The sequence below is a fragment of the Temnothorax longispinosus genome, chromosome 5 (genome assembly GCF_030848805.1).
Source record: "Temnothorax longispinosus isolate EJ_2023e chromosome 5, Tlon_JGU_v1, whole genome shotgun sequence".
Taxonomy (NCBI): Eukaryota; Metazoa; Arthropoda; class Insecta; order Hymenoptera; family Formicidae; genus Temnothorax; species Temnothorax longispinosus.
Genome location: NC_092362.1, coordinates 445,481 through 461,297, shown reverse-complemented (window position 1 = coordinate 461,297; position 15,817 = coordinate 445,481). Strand labels below are relative to the sequence as shown.

Genomic DNA, 15,817 nt, shown 5'->3' with positions numbered 1-15,817 from the left:
TCGGAGGACAAAGGTGAAAAACAAAACGGATGACTTATCTTTTATAAATTTAGATTGTTGACGTGAATAGGAACGTTCGGAAACATGTTATGTAAATATAAATTTCAACGTATCTTTCTGCTTGATGATTTATTCATAAACACGTTGAAAATTATTCATGTCTAAACGCCACAGGTTATATCAGACTTAACCGAGAACGTAAACGCTTATCGTGTTCTTTACAAGAATGTAGATTACTTTATGTTAGAAGCGTGTTTAGGCTTGTGTGTCGTGAGGCTCTGTTGAAAAAATAATTTTTATCTCTTATCGCGCGTTTTTTCCAAGTGCATCTGCAGAGGAACGGAAAAATTACGTGAAACGTACAACATAGTTACAAAAAGTAGCGTTATCTTTCAAAACAGATTTCAAAACAGATGACAATGCTTAAACACATTAAACACGTATAATTATCGTATTACAAGAAGTCATCGATCTAAATAATCTAATCTACTTAACTTAACGTTTTCTTAAGCGTAATTTATTACACATCTTTCATACTTGCTATGATAATTATTAAATTATTACTCTTTAATACTAATTAAATTAAAGGTGTAGTGCTACAAGTTTATTGTTACAAATGTTAATGATGAATTTGCACCCTTATTTTTCGAGTCTTTTGTAACTTGATGATCTGACGTCAAAAATTCTAAGGATATTAATCGCTACGGATTATTTACATCGCGTTGTTGAAAATGTCAAGATCAAGAAAAGAAATTAACTACATACTACGTACATGATTTCAGATTGTTTCAATGTGGTTTAAATTAAAACAATAAATTAAATTAGTAGTTGAATTTTTGATGGGTTGTTTGCAGATATATTAATTTACCTGCAGTGCTATCGAAACTTTTTTCATCCTACTCGCGCCGACATGAAATCGGTTATAAATAATTGCAATTTGCCTACAGCGTATCTTGGCTGGTCTTATTTCTGAGGGACGAAGCTGACGAGGGCAAAATTCCACTCAATTTGCCGGGTGACAGAGGATACGGCTTGCTCGTAGAATCGTGTGTTACAATGTTATTGCTCTGAAAAGTAAAATACTTCTAAACTATTGCAATACAATTGTAACCATTTAATCATGTCACAGGAACAATTTAAAATCAAAATTGAACTTTGAAGCGTCCAGAGTGTCAATAGTGTAAAGTTAATTTGTGAACAATGGACTCTGATAGGAGCCAATAAAACGTGAATTGTCAACAAATATATTAGACTAGAACTAGACAGTCTCAATATTTCTTCATCCATATTATTCTTATTTCTTTATATCGCAAATGATTTTTACAATTAAAAAAAAATAAACGGGCAAGAAAAGTTTCTTGACATAAGGTAAAATAACATTAGGTCTGTTTTCTATTAATGAACTGGCTGCACTAGTTCAGAGTTTATCTTTTTTATTCTATATTGAAGGAAACAGTTCAGCAATAGAAAACAGACCCATAGTCAAAGATTCAGCCTAAAAAAGAACAGGCCTATAGTATTCTATTGTAGCATTTAGGCATCGAAAGCCTGAAATGCTACAATAGAACTTCTCGTTTGAACTGGGACTTCCACTAATTCACTCTGGCTCTTCACAAGTTCAAAGTTATCAACTTAATCCGAATCTAGGCATTACCTGCTGTGGATTCGTACTTGCAACCGAGACGATGGTAGTGCACGCAGGCTGTTGGGAACACGTTCGCATGTGCGTAGGCCAATGCGACTGCTGGCACGGATAATTACAATAAGCGGTGTTCCAGCAACAGTAAAACATCGCTTCCTGTCCGCACTTGGCGCACCATTGCTTCTTCTTGGTCTCCTCGATACATCGGATCTTCTCCTTTTCGAACTCTTTGCGAACTTCCTCGATCGATCGCAATCTATCCGCTTCCAAACTCGCGCGCATCTCGCGCAGAGTACGATCTGAAATTTATAACGTTTCCTGAAGTGTTTTCATATTAATAATTGACTATCGAACGATTTCGCTAGAAAGAAAAGACGGGTGTACCAGCGTTATGCTTCAACTCGGCTAGCTGCTGCTGATGCTGCCACTTCATATGTTCGATCTGCATCCGCAAGAAGAATATGGTCGCCTGATAATTGTCAGCGGTGCCATTCTCGCCGTTAACGTTCTCCTGAGCTGCCGCCTTGTACGTCTCTTCCATCAAATGGCCCAATCTCCTCGCGAGGTCGTGCGCATCATGGTGCAAACGCGCGCTGATCGGCCCAGCCTCCGGAGGTATTAGTTCATAAGTGGATGACGTTTCTTGCCTAGCCGGAGAGACCTGAATAATTGCGCTTGCGTCCGACAACGGACGTTGAACGTTTCGTGAATTGGGCGATCTAGGAAAGCTCTTCCTAGCCTTGCCCTGCTTCTTAGGCGAATTATGCTGTCCCTCTGTCGTCAAGGAAAATCTTGTTGGACATTCTTGTTGAGCATCCTTGTTGCCTTGACAGTCGATCGTCGACGCGACCTGTTTCGCGGATTCAGCTGGTTTCCCGTTCACCACGAGGAGTAACACGGATTTATCCGCCATGGGAACGATCGAATTCGTCGATGGAATGGTATGAGTGACACTCGCGTTCGACGCTGTAGAAGGCAATAGCGTTATGTCAATTTCGGGTGTGTTCTTTTGTACACTCGACGATTCCTTGTTATTCTTCAACAGCGAAATGAGTTTAGTCGAATTCGACTGTTTCTCATTCTCCTTGCTCGCGGCAGCAGTCGTCAATTCTTTCTCCGCGTTTAGCTTGTTAACGATCCTCGTCTTCGGTTTCAACACTCTCTTCGTCTGCTTTGTAACCACTTGCGAGTTGTCCATTTGGGAGAGTGCCAGTTTAGGATTGATAATATTTTTCAAAAGGCTTTTCTTCATTCGCGCCGTGTCGGACGATGTGGATTCACCCTCGACAACCTTAGGCAAACTTTTTGTAGGCGACTTCACATCATTCTTCGCTTTCTGCGAATTGTTCTTGCCTGAGTTGCTGGTATTAGGACTTGTGCCATTATTTTCGGCGTTATTATCCGTAACATTTAATCGAGACGTCGATGTCCTCGCATTTCTCGATTTTTCACCTCTTACCGTTTTGTTTTGAACAACTTCTTGAGGAGTCGACTTTACACTTTCTTGATCTGTTTTCTTATTTAATTTATTAGGACCATCACTTAGATTAATTTGCGACTTTGACGTATCCTTAACATCAGCATCTAATTTTTGTACTTTTGACGATGTAGCTTCGTTCTCCTTTTCATGAGCGTCGCCTTTCGAGTCAGTATCTATTTCGCCATCGGTCAACTCGTCACTCTGTGATTTACCTTTAAGGAAACTTCGTTTTTTCTGGGGCGCCTTCTTCTGAGGTGTGGAAAACTCGGGATTGGGCAAAGGGTTGTTGGGTTCGAGGGGATTGTAATTCGGTAGCATCAGCTGTATCTGCATCGGATCGTTCGGATCATACTGAACTTTGGGTGGCGCAAACTTAAACTGGCCGAACATGAGCGCGAGCTTTCTGCAGTGCCGAGTGATCTCTCGCACACACTCGTCCATGTCGGTTTTCCGTTTACGGGGGGATGGCGCGGGTGGCTCCTCGGAATACAAGAAGATATCCTTCGGCGACACCCAGGCGCGATCGTGTTCGCCGAAGAAACGCACGTCCACGTATCCCTGAGAATTCACGCGAGGCATCGCTTTTGCCGGCCAAAACGGAAATCCCTTCAGTTTGGCCCACACAAGTGGATGCGGTCGGCGGCAGGGCTCGATAAACCATGACGGTTGAGGCCTCGGTAAGTTCCGACTATGTGCGTAGCAGTCGGGACACGCCTCAATTTCCGAGACTTCTTGACGCGCTACTTTGATGAGCTGCTTCGCCGCGTTCGTCAGCTTCGACGTGTCTGCGTAAACTCCACCGCCTGCAACAGATATCAACAGAGAATAAGCTTGTTTATCTTTAATACTCGATGATTTCGACAGACTTAAAAGCACAGCGAGTTCACGTACACGTATTGAACACGATGCAATTATGCTGAATCCATTTTGCATCAGCCATAAACGCATCGGTGCTGCCGTAAAGCTTAGCTCGCACATTTGATTCCAAAAGGCTCAGATCCATCGGCTTGATAACGTAATCCAAATAAGTTGGTACCTCTATGGGATCCACTGGTTTGCAAAATGGTTCGGACTACATCAAGAGTAAAAATTAATTAGAAATATATCAAATAAGTAAATGAATAATGCAATAAATTTCAGTACGCTATAGCACTCGATGAGAAAAGCTGTACATACACCAGGATAATCGTGTAATCTCTCAACCACATGTTTGAGCAACATGCACAATTGATCGATGGACAAGTGCGCCATGGCTATGGAACGCGTTTCGGCATTTTCCGCTTTTAAGATGGTCGCGCATTCTCCGCAAATAAACTTATCCATTTTCAATGCCGTATATTGAGGTGGGTTATTGCCACCTATACATTTACGATGCCACGAACGAGGACAGGCGGTGCAATAGGCGGCAAATGTGATAACCTTCTCCTTGTGACATCGCCAACAAAATCGGTCGTGGTCAGTTCTCACCTTCTTCCTCCTGGTGCCGCTCTCCCCCACGGGAAATTCCTTGCTAAAAATATCAACGTGTTTCTTTTTATATCTAAAATATAACTTTTAGAGATGTCTGTACTAACCTTAAAGTTTTTCGCTTTCGTTTTAAAACAGGTCCTTCTTTTGTCGAGGAGTCTTTGCTATCTTCTTTTTTAACTTCCTCTTCTTCTTCTTTTACATTTTGCGGATCTGCAGGTGAGGCTAGATTTTGCGTCTCTTGCTTCTCGTCCATCTTACCGTCGTCTTGCTTATTCTCATAAATCGCCAATGGCTTCAAATCATCTTTGTTGTCGTTATTTGTATTATCAGAATCTTTTGTCTGTACGCTCGTACAGTCATCAGTTGACTTCAATGTTTGATTCTCTTTTGCATCGGCAGCTGTGTCGCTCGGCTCATCGTGTCGGTCGACTGGCGGTGAAGCGGTTGACTCTTCCTTGTCCGTTTTTGACTCTGACGTCATATTTACTTTATCTGTGACGGGAGATTTTCTCGAACCTTCGCTGCTCTCATGGGACGCCATTTTGGTCATTACCTTTAGCAGAAGGCGTCTAGTAAAGTCTAGTTGGTTCACAGAAAAAAAAGGATCAGATATATAGCTCACAAATCCATGTATAGTGTATATAGGCTGCATTCGAGGAGCGCGCTATTAGCGCTATTGCATCATTCTGTCTTTATCGCTCATCAGGTATAAAACAAGGATAGAATAAGCAAATAGCGTTAATAGCGCGCTCCCCGAATCCAGCCATAATCTATTTATACAATCAACGTATCATCCATTGTGATATGTAGCCAACGGCAGCTATTACCACAAGCTATTAAACCAGAGGGCATAGGTATGTATCATATCATATATTTACTTCAACAGGACTCAGATACGAAGATACGCAGCGGCAATAATACTCATTAAGCTTCGTGTCTGCAAGATTACCTATAATGATAACAACTGCTGCATACTAGACACAATTCGGTGGACCCAAGCGGTAGTTTCTAGCGTTCAGACAGGCTCGTTGGTCTGCTGGAAGAATATTAAGTCTCGTTGCGGTTATCGTCTTTGTGGAAAGCTCACGAGGTAAACAGGTCTTTTACCTTGTGGAGATTTCAGATACGACGCTTCTGTGTGCTACTGATTGCTGTTGACTGCCTCAGACACCCTTGAGTGTCTTGAGACTCTTGAGATCGCGTCGCGAGCTGCCGGCGTGGCCTAGCAGATCGCGAACGTTAGTAAGTGCGGTGTCAGCCTTGAACCGAGCCGTCGGCGTCGTAACGATTATCCGACTCGACTCCAGGGCCCAGAAAGCTCGCCTTCCTCTCCTTATAGGATGCCAGCCTTACCCGCTGTCGGTGGCGCCACCCTTCGACGGTGTCCCTCGTGGGAAGCCACCGCGATCACGTGATGATACTCCGTCCCGCACTCCCGCCGTTATCACCGCTATCACCTATCTTCCGTCTCGTTTCCGTCCACGTCGGTCAGCCCCGCTGACAACCGCTGACGGAGGAGGAGACTATTGTCAACCGTTCACCGTTCTCCACGCGATCCTTCGCCATGGCAACTCGCGACTCCTAGACCCCTTCGCGGGCACGAAGCTAGAGAATGAACATTTCAGTTAGATCTGTCCCGAGTCCCGACCGCATGGTGGTTCCGTGGAAACGAGATAGTAGATAGAATAAAGCAATACCGTCATGTCAAAACTGGCGAAAACGTCGCGTTAATAGCTAAATGTCGCGCGGCTCCAGGAGGAATGTCCGACCCGGCCGATCGTCGCGCGTCCCGCTCGCCTTCCTCCTCCCAGGAAGCAGCAGCAACGATCCGGATATGGCGTGGGCTGTCATCCCCGCGGTACCTCGCGTCGGCCTCTTCCAGCTTCCTGGCGGGCCCGCGGCAATGTTCTCGCCGTACGGTTGGCGTTTTCGCTCGCGCATGAATCGACGAACCTATCATGGAATCGTCAGATTGCCTCGATATCGTAATCGCGCGACGTTTCCCTCGTTCGCTCAAGTTGGTCAGGTCGGACATGACAAGCCGAAACTCCGTCGCCACACCGCTACTTGTCATCCAGGTCCAGGAGGTTATGTGACAGCGGTCACGTGGGGCGCGGTACCATAACCTAACCTCTTTCTCGCCCTTTCTCACTCTTCCTCGTTCTCTCTCTTTCTCTCTCTCTCTCTCTCTCTCTCTCTCTCTCTCTCTCTTTCCCTTCCCGTTTCCCCACCGCGCGATGCGATATTCGAGCGAGCAAAGCGATAATGCACGGCGAACGATGCGGGATGCGGATTATGTTATGGATCGCGTAGGGATGGTAAACAAGTCGCACAACAGCTGTGACTTTATCTAGTCACGGCCGAGATAAATGGGGAACGTCGCGGTCGCTGGAATCGAGGTCGCTCGCTGAAGTGTGAATTTTCCGGAGGAGAGATCGAGGCCAGCGGGGCGAATTAAATGCCTCGAGGATCCTCTCGTGTGACAGTTTGACGGAGCAGCGGACCGCTGAGGTTATGTCATTCCGTCAAAGTGTTCGCATCTCATCGAGAGACTCGTCGGCCGTCACGTAGACGGGAGCCAAGGCTATAATGGGCGACCACATCGGCGATAATATATTAATCCCGCAAGTCGACAATGTCGTGTTGGTCGACAAGAGCGATGGCAATAACAAGAGCATGGATGGGACACTGTGCATCAGCGGCCACCACCTCATCCTGTCCTCCAGGCAGGACGACGGCCAGGAGCTTTGGGTAGGCGCCGATAAATTATTAATTTTTTTTTGACGCGTATAGATAATGTATTAATAGACAGAGTGCACTTGCAAAATCATAGAAGAAAACTATCCATCTTTATATCTTTTTTTTTTTTAATTATTGGATTTAAATCATCTTTTTTTAAGGAATATATATAAATATTTATTAATAATGTTATATTAATGTTTATTCATGCCTTTTGGCCTTGATAAGGAACAATCTACTTTAAAAGAATATATATTTTAAAAATTAACATTTTAATTTAATTGTTTTCAAGTACGCTCTTCTCTTTGAATCAATTCTTAATTTCATTATATTTTTCTCCTTTTGCCAGCTGATGAACAGAAACATTGACGTCGTGGAGAAGAAACTGAATGCTCAGAGCCCGGGCGGTAGTATAATATTGAAGTGCAAGGACTTTCAGATCCTTCAGTTAGACATCGGTTCTACTAACGATTTAATCAACGCCATATTATCCATAGAGAAGCTAATATCCCTAGGTAATTTGTTGATATATCCGCGACATTGCTCGACAGCGAGATATAATTATCTCTTATTTTTGCAGATCAAACTCTACAATATCCATTCTTCTATCGACCACAGACAACTAATAACGTCATAGTACAGATAGAAGACGGATGGACAGCGTTTGCACCTGTCTCCGAGTGGTCCAGATTGTTGGCGGCTCACGGGGACGAGTGGCGTATCAGTTACCTAAACAGGGATTACAAAGTTTGTAATTCGTATCCGTCGGCGGTCATAGTGCCACGTCAAGTAGACGATAAAGTTGTAATAGCTTCAGCTGGCTTTAGGGACGGTGGAAGATTTCCCGTTTTATGTTACAGACACGAAGGAGGGGTAAGTAATATCTGTATATTACTTTAAATTATACAATAACATCTATTTAACTATTTTTATCTTTTATTTATCTTATTGCAGAGTATACTGTTGAGAAGCGGTCAGCCGTTATGCGGTGCTACCGGTAAGAGATGCAAAGAAGATGAAAAACTGTTAAATGCGGTTCTAGGTCCTGGGAGACGTGGGTATGTATGACTAACATACGACTGTTCTTAAATCGCAGATATTATTTTTAGATACTCATCACGGTTATTGAATTTTATGCATAGTTACATAGTGGACACAAGATCGGTCAATCAGGCGCAGAGTGCCAGAGCCAGAGGCGGAGGCACGGAAATGGACGCGGCTTATCCACAATGGCGAAAAGTACATAAACCAGTTCCTCGGCCGCACGATTTGGCCGATAGTTTCTACAAATTGATAGAGGCTTGCAACGATGTCAACAGTTCCACTTCGCAGTGGCTGTCGAAACTGGATAGCAGCGGATGGCTGACCGCTGTGCAGAGCGCTTTAAATGCTGCTTGCGTCACCGCGCAATGCCTGCATCAAGAAGCCGCGGCCGTACTGGTGCACGGTGTGTTTATACAGCAAACATCAATAGCATAATATTTAAATAATGTTACGAAAGTATATCGCGTTTGTCTAATCTTTTCCTTCGAGATTAATGATCATGTAATGACAACGTTATAATTTCGGTTTATAGGCAGCACAGGTAGGGACTCTACGTTGGTCGTGACCAGCTTGGCCCAGGCAATACTGAATCCTGATTGTCGAACGGTACGAGGACTTCAGGCACTCATAGAGCGCGAGTGGTTGCAAGCCGGCCATCAATTTTTCAGTCGGACCCGTTGCGGAGCGTATCAATCTTCAAGCTCGCAAAATCCGACGCACGCGCCGACCTTTCTCCTTTTCCTCGATTGCCTGTTTCAGCTGCATCATCAATTCCAATTCAGCTTCGAGTACACCGCGGATTTGCTCATCAAGTTGTATAAGCACGCCTATTCCTCGAACTATGGTACATTTTTAGGTACGTGAGGCATTGATTTACGTTACATTTACTTTTCTATGTCATTTAAATTATATTTTTATTAAGACTCTCGTTTTCTCATTGTAACCACGAGTTATGACACCAGAAAACACGTAATTTTTTTTCTGCACTTGCATACGTACGTACGTAGAAATAATTCTGTCGCAAGCCACTATACGAGATTAGATAAATTGGTAAAATATAAACTAAATTTACGTAATATATATACATAATAATATTTGGTCTTAGAGAATATTATGTATTATATATGGATCTTTATTGAATTTATAATGAATTAAAATACCAGCTATTTATCATTATTGCTTACTTATCGTTATACATGTATATTGGTGTTTGTTCAGGTGATTCGGAAGCGGAGAGGATAAAATTACGGCTGTCCGAGCGAACCTACAGTTTATGGTCGTACATGAATCAACCGGACGTTTTGGAACAGTGGATAAATCCGTTGTACGAACCGAATCCGGGAGTGATTTGGCCCAGCGTCGCACCCATCAGTATTCAACTGTGGAAAGAACTGTATCTCGCGCATACGAGTGCAGCCCCGTGGGACGGCATGCTCTCCTACGCGAAGCAGATCAAGCAGAATCACACGGCGGTGCGCAAAGTGGCCGGACAGCTGCAGGCGCAGATCAAGCAGGCGTTGGAGGAGATCCGATCGGATCCGGACATGTCGCGGGGAGACGCGGACAATCAAGAGGACAACCATCCCCGTATAGCGCAATTGAGCCTAGAGTCTCAGAGTACTTGATACAGATCGTAGAGGCCGAAGAAATCTGCGCGCTGCAGATTCAACGATCTTGTCAATATGCCTTTAATTATACAATACTACGTTAGTCCGCAAGGATCAACGGGTCTTCACGATAACCTGCCACGAATGCTGAAGCCTTCGTAATAAATTCTCGCGATGCAATTCTTTCGACTTCTCGCCGAGATGACGAAGAGAGTGTCTATTAGTTTAAGAATAGGTCTGCGATCCATGGATCGTATTATCGTTGTCAATATAGATTTGCATATTGCGTATCATGTAAAAGGTATATCTGTCACATCACTTCAGTCAATATTATAAGTCACGCGATTTTCTTCTATATATAGTAAAACTCGCATTACCAAAAGGGTTCTATCAAGTTCTATTTAAACGATTTAAACGAGACGAGATAAATTGTGATATTTTTTATTTCACGACAAATGCATAATTTGTATTATACCATGAAACAGAATTAACAAGATATTACACAATATGCATATATATATTATATACAAAAGAAATTTTATATATAATATATATATACAGATATATATAAAATACTATATACATATATAATTTATTTATCCGAGGTTAAAGTAATATAAACCAATGAAAATGGACTGTATATTGTAAATCTATTATTAAAGAGCGTAATTGCGAGGGTAGGACTTGCGAATTTTTCATTCGAGCGTACGGAGAGAAGGAAATCTCGCTCGTTCGGGGGTACGGACGAGTTTTTACCGTTATTCGGGAAGGATGGCGGGAGGGCGGTGGATGAGCGAAGAGAAGGAAAGAGAGGAGGAGGGGAGGGCTAAGGGCAGGATTGTTGCCGCTGCCGTGGTAAAAGGGGGAGAGAAGGCTGGAGGGGAAAGCGCGGCAGGTGTTCACACACAAAGAAACTGAAAGGGAATCCCACGGCCATTGGCTCCGCCACTCAGGAATGCATCAAGTTTCGTCAGCGTTCGCGTTTCGCGATCGAATATACATGCACGTGTACGCATTCTCTTAATGTAATTGTGAGACAAGAGTAGAAGGTACGCGCGCCACGTTGAAGCTGCGAAGTTCGTGGAAGACAAAGGATAAGTCGACGTCGACCAAGGCGCATGGAACTTGAAACAAAACTTTAAACAAAAAGCGAATAAAAGCGATCGACGTTGCGACGTTGCGATTCTAATCTAAGTAATCTTAAACGGAAGTTTAGCATCGTTTGCGTTTTTAATGTTCCTTGAAGGCCCCAAGATTGCGTCTCTAAGCGTAAACACGATTCGCGCGGGCTTCGAGCGGCGCGCGAGGGTGAGAAGAGCGGTACAAGTTTGAGACCGGTATAATTTCCGTTGAGTTCGATTTCCGACGCCTTACCCCCACGTTTCCGTTCACCGCGAACGAACGGGGAAGATTTGGAGCGTTTTGGAGCGCGTCTATCGTTTGGGAGAATGGACATCCAGAAAGAGCACTCAATCGTGAAAGAGCGTCGCGAAAGAGTCTCCGATATTTAACTTCGAACGCGTAAAGGAGTATCCCGAAGACTAGATCGTCCTTCCGACGCGTTCACGACGCCATTTAGGCATCACGTCTTGGCGGCGGTGGCGGCGGCGACACGGGCGAGCGCGCGCGGAGATTATTATACCGGTTTCGAATCTGCGCGATGGAGGAGATCCGTGAGAAATCGCGACCTCGCGTCTGCGACCGTTACCTCGTGATACCGCTGCGTAGCTTCGAGCCTTTCTCTATTTCTTTCTCTGTCTCTCTCTCGCTCTCTCGCTCTTTATCCTTTCGTCGATCCGTCTCTCATTTACCTCGCGATATCACTTCCCAGAAGCCTCGGGAGAAGAGAAGAACAGGTGTGTTGGTCCACACGCGCGAACGCGAGCGCGCGCGCGCTCTCCTCGCCTCAGCCACAGGTCCAGTATCCTTGGATGAGTGTGGATCTAGTCACGCATATAATCGTGAAACGTGGACTGAATTCAAACCCATCCAGGGCCGCTGGACGGGCGTATCGGACGGATCCCACGTTGCCGAAATTTCCCTCGTCCTCCGGAAGCGCTCTTCTCCTCCTCAGGACCGACTGCCGCGGAAATTTCCTCGTCCTCGTCCTCGTCCAAAGAGACACAAACGTCGTCGACGGAGCCGGAAAGCAGAGTGATGCGTCCGACGGGAATGGCATTAGCGGCCTCACTCCGTAGTAGGGGCATTCTCGGAGAAGGGGCCCTGTACCGCCGTTCTCTCTCTCTCTCTCTCTCTCTCTCTCTCTCCTCCCCTCACCTCCGTTCGAGATCGGTCAGTCTCTTTTCGTCCCGTAGTCCTGAGCTCTCTCCCTCCCTTTCTATCTCCCGCTCGCAGGCAGGCAGTTACCGTCCGTGAGGCCCTTAAGGAGGGGCGAGAGAAGGGGCGCTTTTTCCCAAGGCGTCCGGGGATCACAACAAAGAAAGATGCGATTTTCGAAGCGAAGAGCGGAGAAGCGAAGCGACCGCGAAGAGACGTTTCTGGACAGCAGCCTGAGAGCGGTGGTAAAACGTCTATCTTCCTCTCTCTCTCCTTTCTCTCTTTTTCTCTCTCGTTATTAGAGTGGAGACGTAGTACATACATACATGTATATATACCGGAAGGCGATGCCGTATTCTTGAGTAAAACGCGTTCGCTCACTACGCTTCCGCGAACCAGCGAGATGAATGCCGGATTCTTCTTTTATCAGCTCGCAAAAAGAAAGTAGCGTCCCTACGTAGACGACGTCGCATTACGGCCGCTGTAAAGTATCGAATTCGACGGACGCGTTGTATTTCGAGCCTCGATTTCGAAAAACCTGAGCACCACTGTGCCCCAGAAGAGCCGCTCTAACGGCGGTTGAGAATGTCCTCTTCTTACCTGAAATAAACGAATGAATTACCTGAAAGTTCACAAAGAATTTTGTCGTCGCGATGATTTTGAAGAAATGCACTTGGAAATCACTAGAAATACCAGGGCTTCTCGCCTTGATTTAATTTTGTAGCTAAAAAAATTGATTGCGTAGATGTTCAACAAATTGAAAAAATAACACAGATTCCTTATTTCCGACTAATATAAAGCCCTGCGCACAATAGAGCACATGTTAGGAATAAGAATAAATATTAAATATTAGAAATCGGAATTAGAAATAATAAACGTAACGCACAATGGAAAAGAATAAAATACAAGATATAAATATAGGAATATTTCTACATTTACCCCCGCACAATGAAAAATATAAAGAACAAGGAACAGATATTAGCGATTAGGACTAAAGAATCAGGAATAAACCTGGATGCACGATAAAAAACACAGGCAATAGATTTTTAACCCATCAGAAGTCGTATTTCATTCCTGATTTCTTATTTCTAATCGCTAATATCTGTTCCTTGTTTTTTATATTTTTTCATTGTGCGGGGGCTCTTACATGTCCTAATATTTAATATTTATTATAGGAATATTCCTATATTTATATACCCTAATATTCATTCTCATTCCTAATACGTGTTCTATTGTGCGCAGGGCTTTAACGAATACAATTAACCTCGTGGTTGCTAAAAACGCAAGATCGCACATTTCCTAGCTGCTTGGAAAAGAATTTCATTCTCTCGCCTCGAACATTTCTCTCGCCCTGCAAAATTAAAAATTTGAGAAACAAACGAGAGCTTATTAATTTATATTTTACAGTTTGAAACTTAATTAGATAAACGTAGGATTTCGGCTTGTCTCGGCGGGGAGTCGGAGGAGTTCAGAAGCTCTACAATCCAGAATTCTCCAGAATGAGATTCTCCAGAAATGCAATGCAATTTGAAAGAGTGGCCTGGCAGTATCCCTTTTGTTCGCTCTAAGGCCCTTTTGTGGGCGATTCCTTTATGCTCTCGGATATATTCGCGATAACGTGCATTGTTGGCGAATTCACAGGTACGGGGCGTCGATTGTGTTGCGCAACAGCGAGCGTGTGCGTGACCTTGAACTTCATCTTTCCTTTATCTTTCTCCCGCAGCATCCTGAGAGAAAAGCCAAGCGCAGCGGTGGTTCGTTTTCGAGATGCGCCGTCAATTCCCGCGAAAAATAACGTCGGAGAAGCTCGGGGGGCCTCATCGCCCTTTCCTCGGATAAGAAATCCAGACGATAATGCGGTGCATTTTATATACTTCCCAGCAAACACAGATATAGAACGAATTAATTTAATCTCAATAAATTTATCAATGTTCAAGAAACAAAAAAAAAATAATCATGTTTCCTCCTTCCAAGTTGTTTCCTTCGCTTACCTAAACTATGCGTATCCGAGGATGCTCCGCATATTCTTCGTGCAGTGTCTTTCTAGGAGACATTCTTCGGTGCTCCTCCGATTTCGAGCACGTTATTCCCTCGTCGCAATCCCTCGTGGTAAACATCGTACGGGAACGTTAGGCATCTAAAATCCGGTTGTGAACCGCTTGAGATATTAGAGTTTAGAGGACCGCTGGAAACCGAGGAAAAGGAAACTCGCGATAAAGAAAAGAACAACACGTTGCAGGTAGTCGTAAACGGAGAATGCCAGGAACGTGTGTATTTGTTGGCGTCGCGACAGTCTTTTTTTTTTTTTCAGAATAATTCACGTGGATGTCCAATTAAAATTGTTTTTGGAAGAAATGTTTTATTCGAGAATCGCGCAAGAGAGACACACGTGATGATTAACGACAAAAAATAACATTGAATGAAATAAAAAACAAAAACGATCGAAAATTATTTGAATCAATTGTTCATTAATTTCTCGAGTTAAATTTGAAAATCGGTATTTCAAAATTAGAGCCATTTCTAGAATAAATTTTTAGAGAGCAGTTTGTTAGTATAAGTACAAACGAGGTTCACGATTTATGGTGTGCCTCCATTTTGACAGGAAAAATCGGAGCACCACTGTCGAGAGAGACCTACGGACGCTTTAAAGACGGTTGGGAATAGAGAGCGAGGAAGAAGGAGGGCGAAAGGCGAAGGAGAAGGAGGAGAAGGAGAAAGAACGTGGTTAGGTCGTGGAAAGCGAAGGGGGAAGGAGCGAGGTGAAGCTCGCAATTGTCGTTTCCATAGTGATTTATACCTCGTGAGCCCGGGGCCCAGGAGCATCCACAGGGAGTATCATCCCAAGGCGAAAAACCGGACCGGTACGAAACCGATCCGAGAACGCGACTCGAGCGCGCCCTATCGGCGATACGACGAACCATCGAGGAGCAGCGCGCACCGTCGGACTGAAACTGTCGAAAAAATTCTGAATTACCGACCGATGATATAGCTATGAAGTTTGCGAGAGTTTCGACATGAGATGCGGCGCTGGTGGTGGCAAATAAATAACCGACCTTCTTCTCGATTTATATCCGCCTGATATTTTTTCGATTTTTGAGAGTTTAGACTCCGGGACTCAAGACTTCTACGAGTGCTCGACTGCTCGGCAATCACGGTTCTTGGAAATTTTTCTTGGAATTTTAGATAATGCAATCTTTTGCATCAATTATGTCAATTCTTTTAATTACTTGATCGATGTTTCGAGCCCGATGTTTCGCGATTCGAAATTCCAAATTTTCAGAATATTCTTGGAATTTTAGATAAATAGGTATCGCATTGTCCAATTAAAATTACGTATATTATTTGTAAATGTATATTAACCATTATTCACGTAATGATTTATCTCAAACAAAATTCTAATCACCACTTTTTATTTATATACATTAATTGTGAAAAAAATTGCTGCTGATTGAACGTTAATCAGCATCTAATAACACTTATCTAAATAACATTTACGCTATTTTGTTAACGTGAATAGAATTATTAACTTTTCGTTGTTTGAAATAAAAGATTAGAGAT

General features: G+C 43.8%; 2 protein-coding genes across 4 annotated transcripts; one reads left to right on the top strand and one right to left on the bottom strand.

Annotated features, from left to right (window-relative positions):
* Positions 1 to 112: 112 nt before the first annotated feature.
* Zmynd8 (Zinc finger MYND-type containing 8) lies at positions 113 to 6,637 on the bottom strand. 3 transcript variants are annotated; one of them, XM_071779023.1, is made up of 9 exons: positions 6,290 to 6,637; positions 5,700 to 6,197; positions 5,542 to 5,628; positions 4,697 to 5,171; positions 4,299 to 4,632; positions 4,014 to 4,194; positions 2,027 to 3,925; positions 1,655 to 1,941; positions 113 to 1,082 (listed from the first exon to the last, which is right to left on the bottom strand). In XM_071779023.1, the coding sequence occupies exons 4-9, from the start codon at positions 5,140 to 5,142 to the stop codon at positions 942 to 944; spliced, it is 3,288 nt and encodes a 1,095-aa protein (XP_071635124.1). In that variant the 5' UTR covers positions 5,143 to 5,171; positions 5,542 to 5,628; positions 5,700 to 6,197; positions 6,290 to 6,637; the 3' UTR covers positions 113 to 941. The 3 variants fall into 3 exon arrangements, with proteins under 3 accessions (XP_071635124.1, XP_071635125.1, XP_071635126.1); XM_071779024.1 differs by having other exon boundaries at positions 5,542 to 5,625; XM_071779025.1 differs by having other exon boundaries at positions 113 to 1,067; positions 6,290 to 6,630.
* A 239-nt stretch (positions 6,638 to 6,876) lies between these two features.
* Positions 6,877 to 10,665, top strand: LOC139813516 (myotubularin-related protein 9). The gene is made up of 7 exons (XM_071779038.1): positions 6,877 to 7,343; positions 7,681 to 7,846; positions 7,912 to 8,204; positions 8,286 to 8,389; positions 8,474 to 8,778; positions 8,908 to 9,231; positions 9,594 to 10,665. Exons 1-7 carry the CDS (start codon positions 7,182 to 7,184, stop codon positions 9,998 to 10,000), a joined length of 1,761 nt encoding a protein of 586 aa, XP_071635139.1. The 5' UTR covers positions 6,877 to 7,181; the 3' UTR covers positions 10,001 to 10,665.
* The last annotated feature ends 5,152 nt before the right edge of the window (positions 10,666 to 15,817 follow it).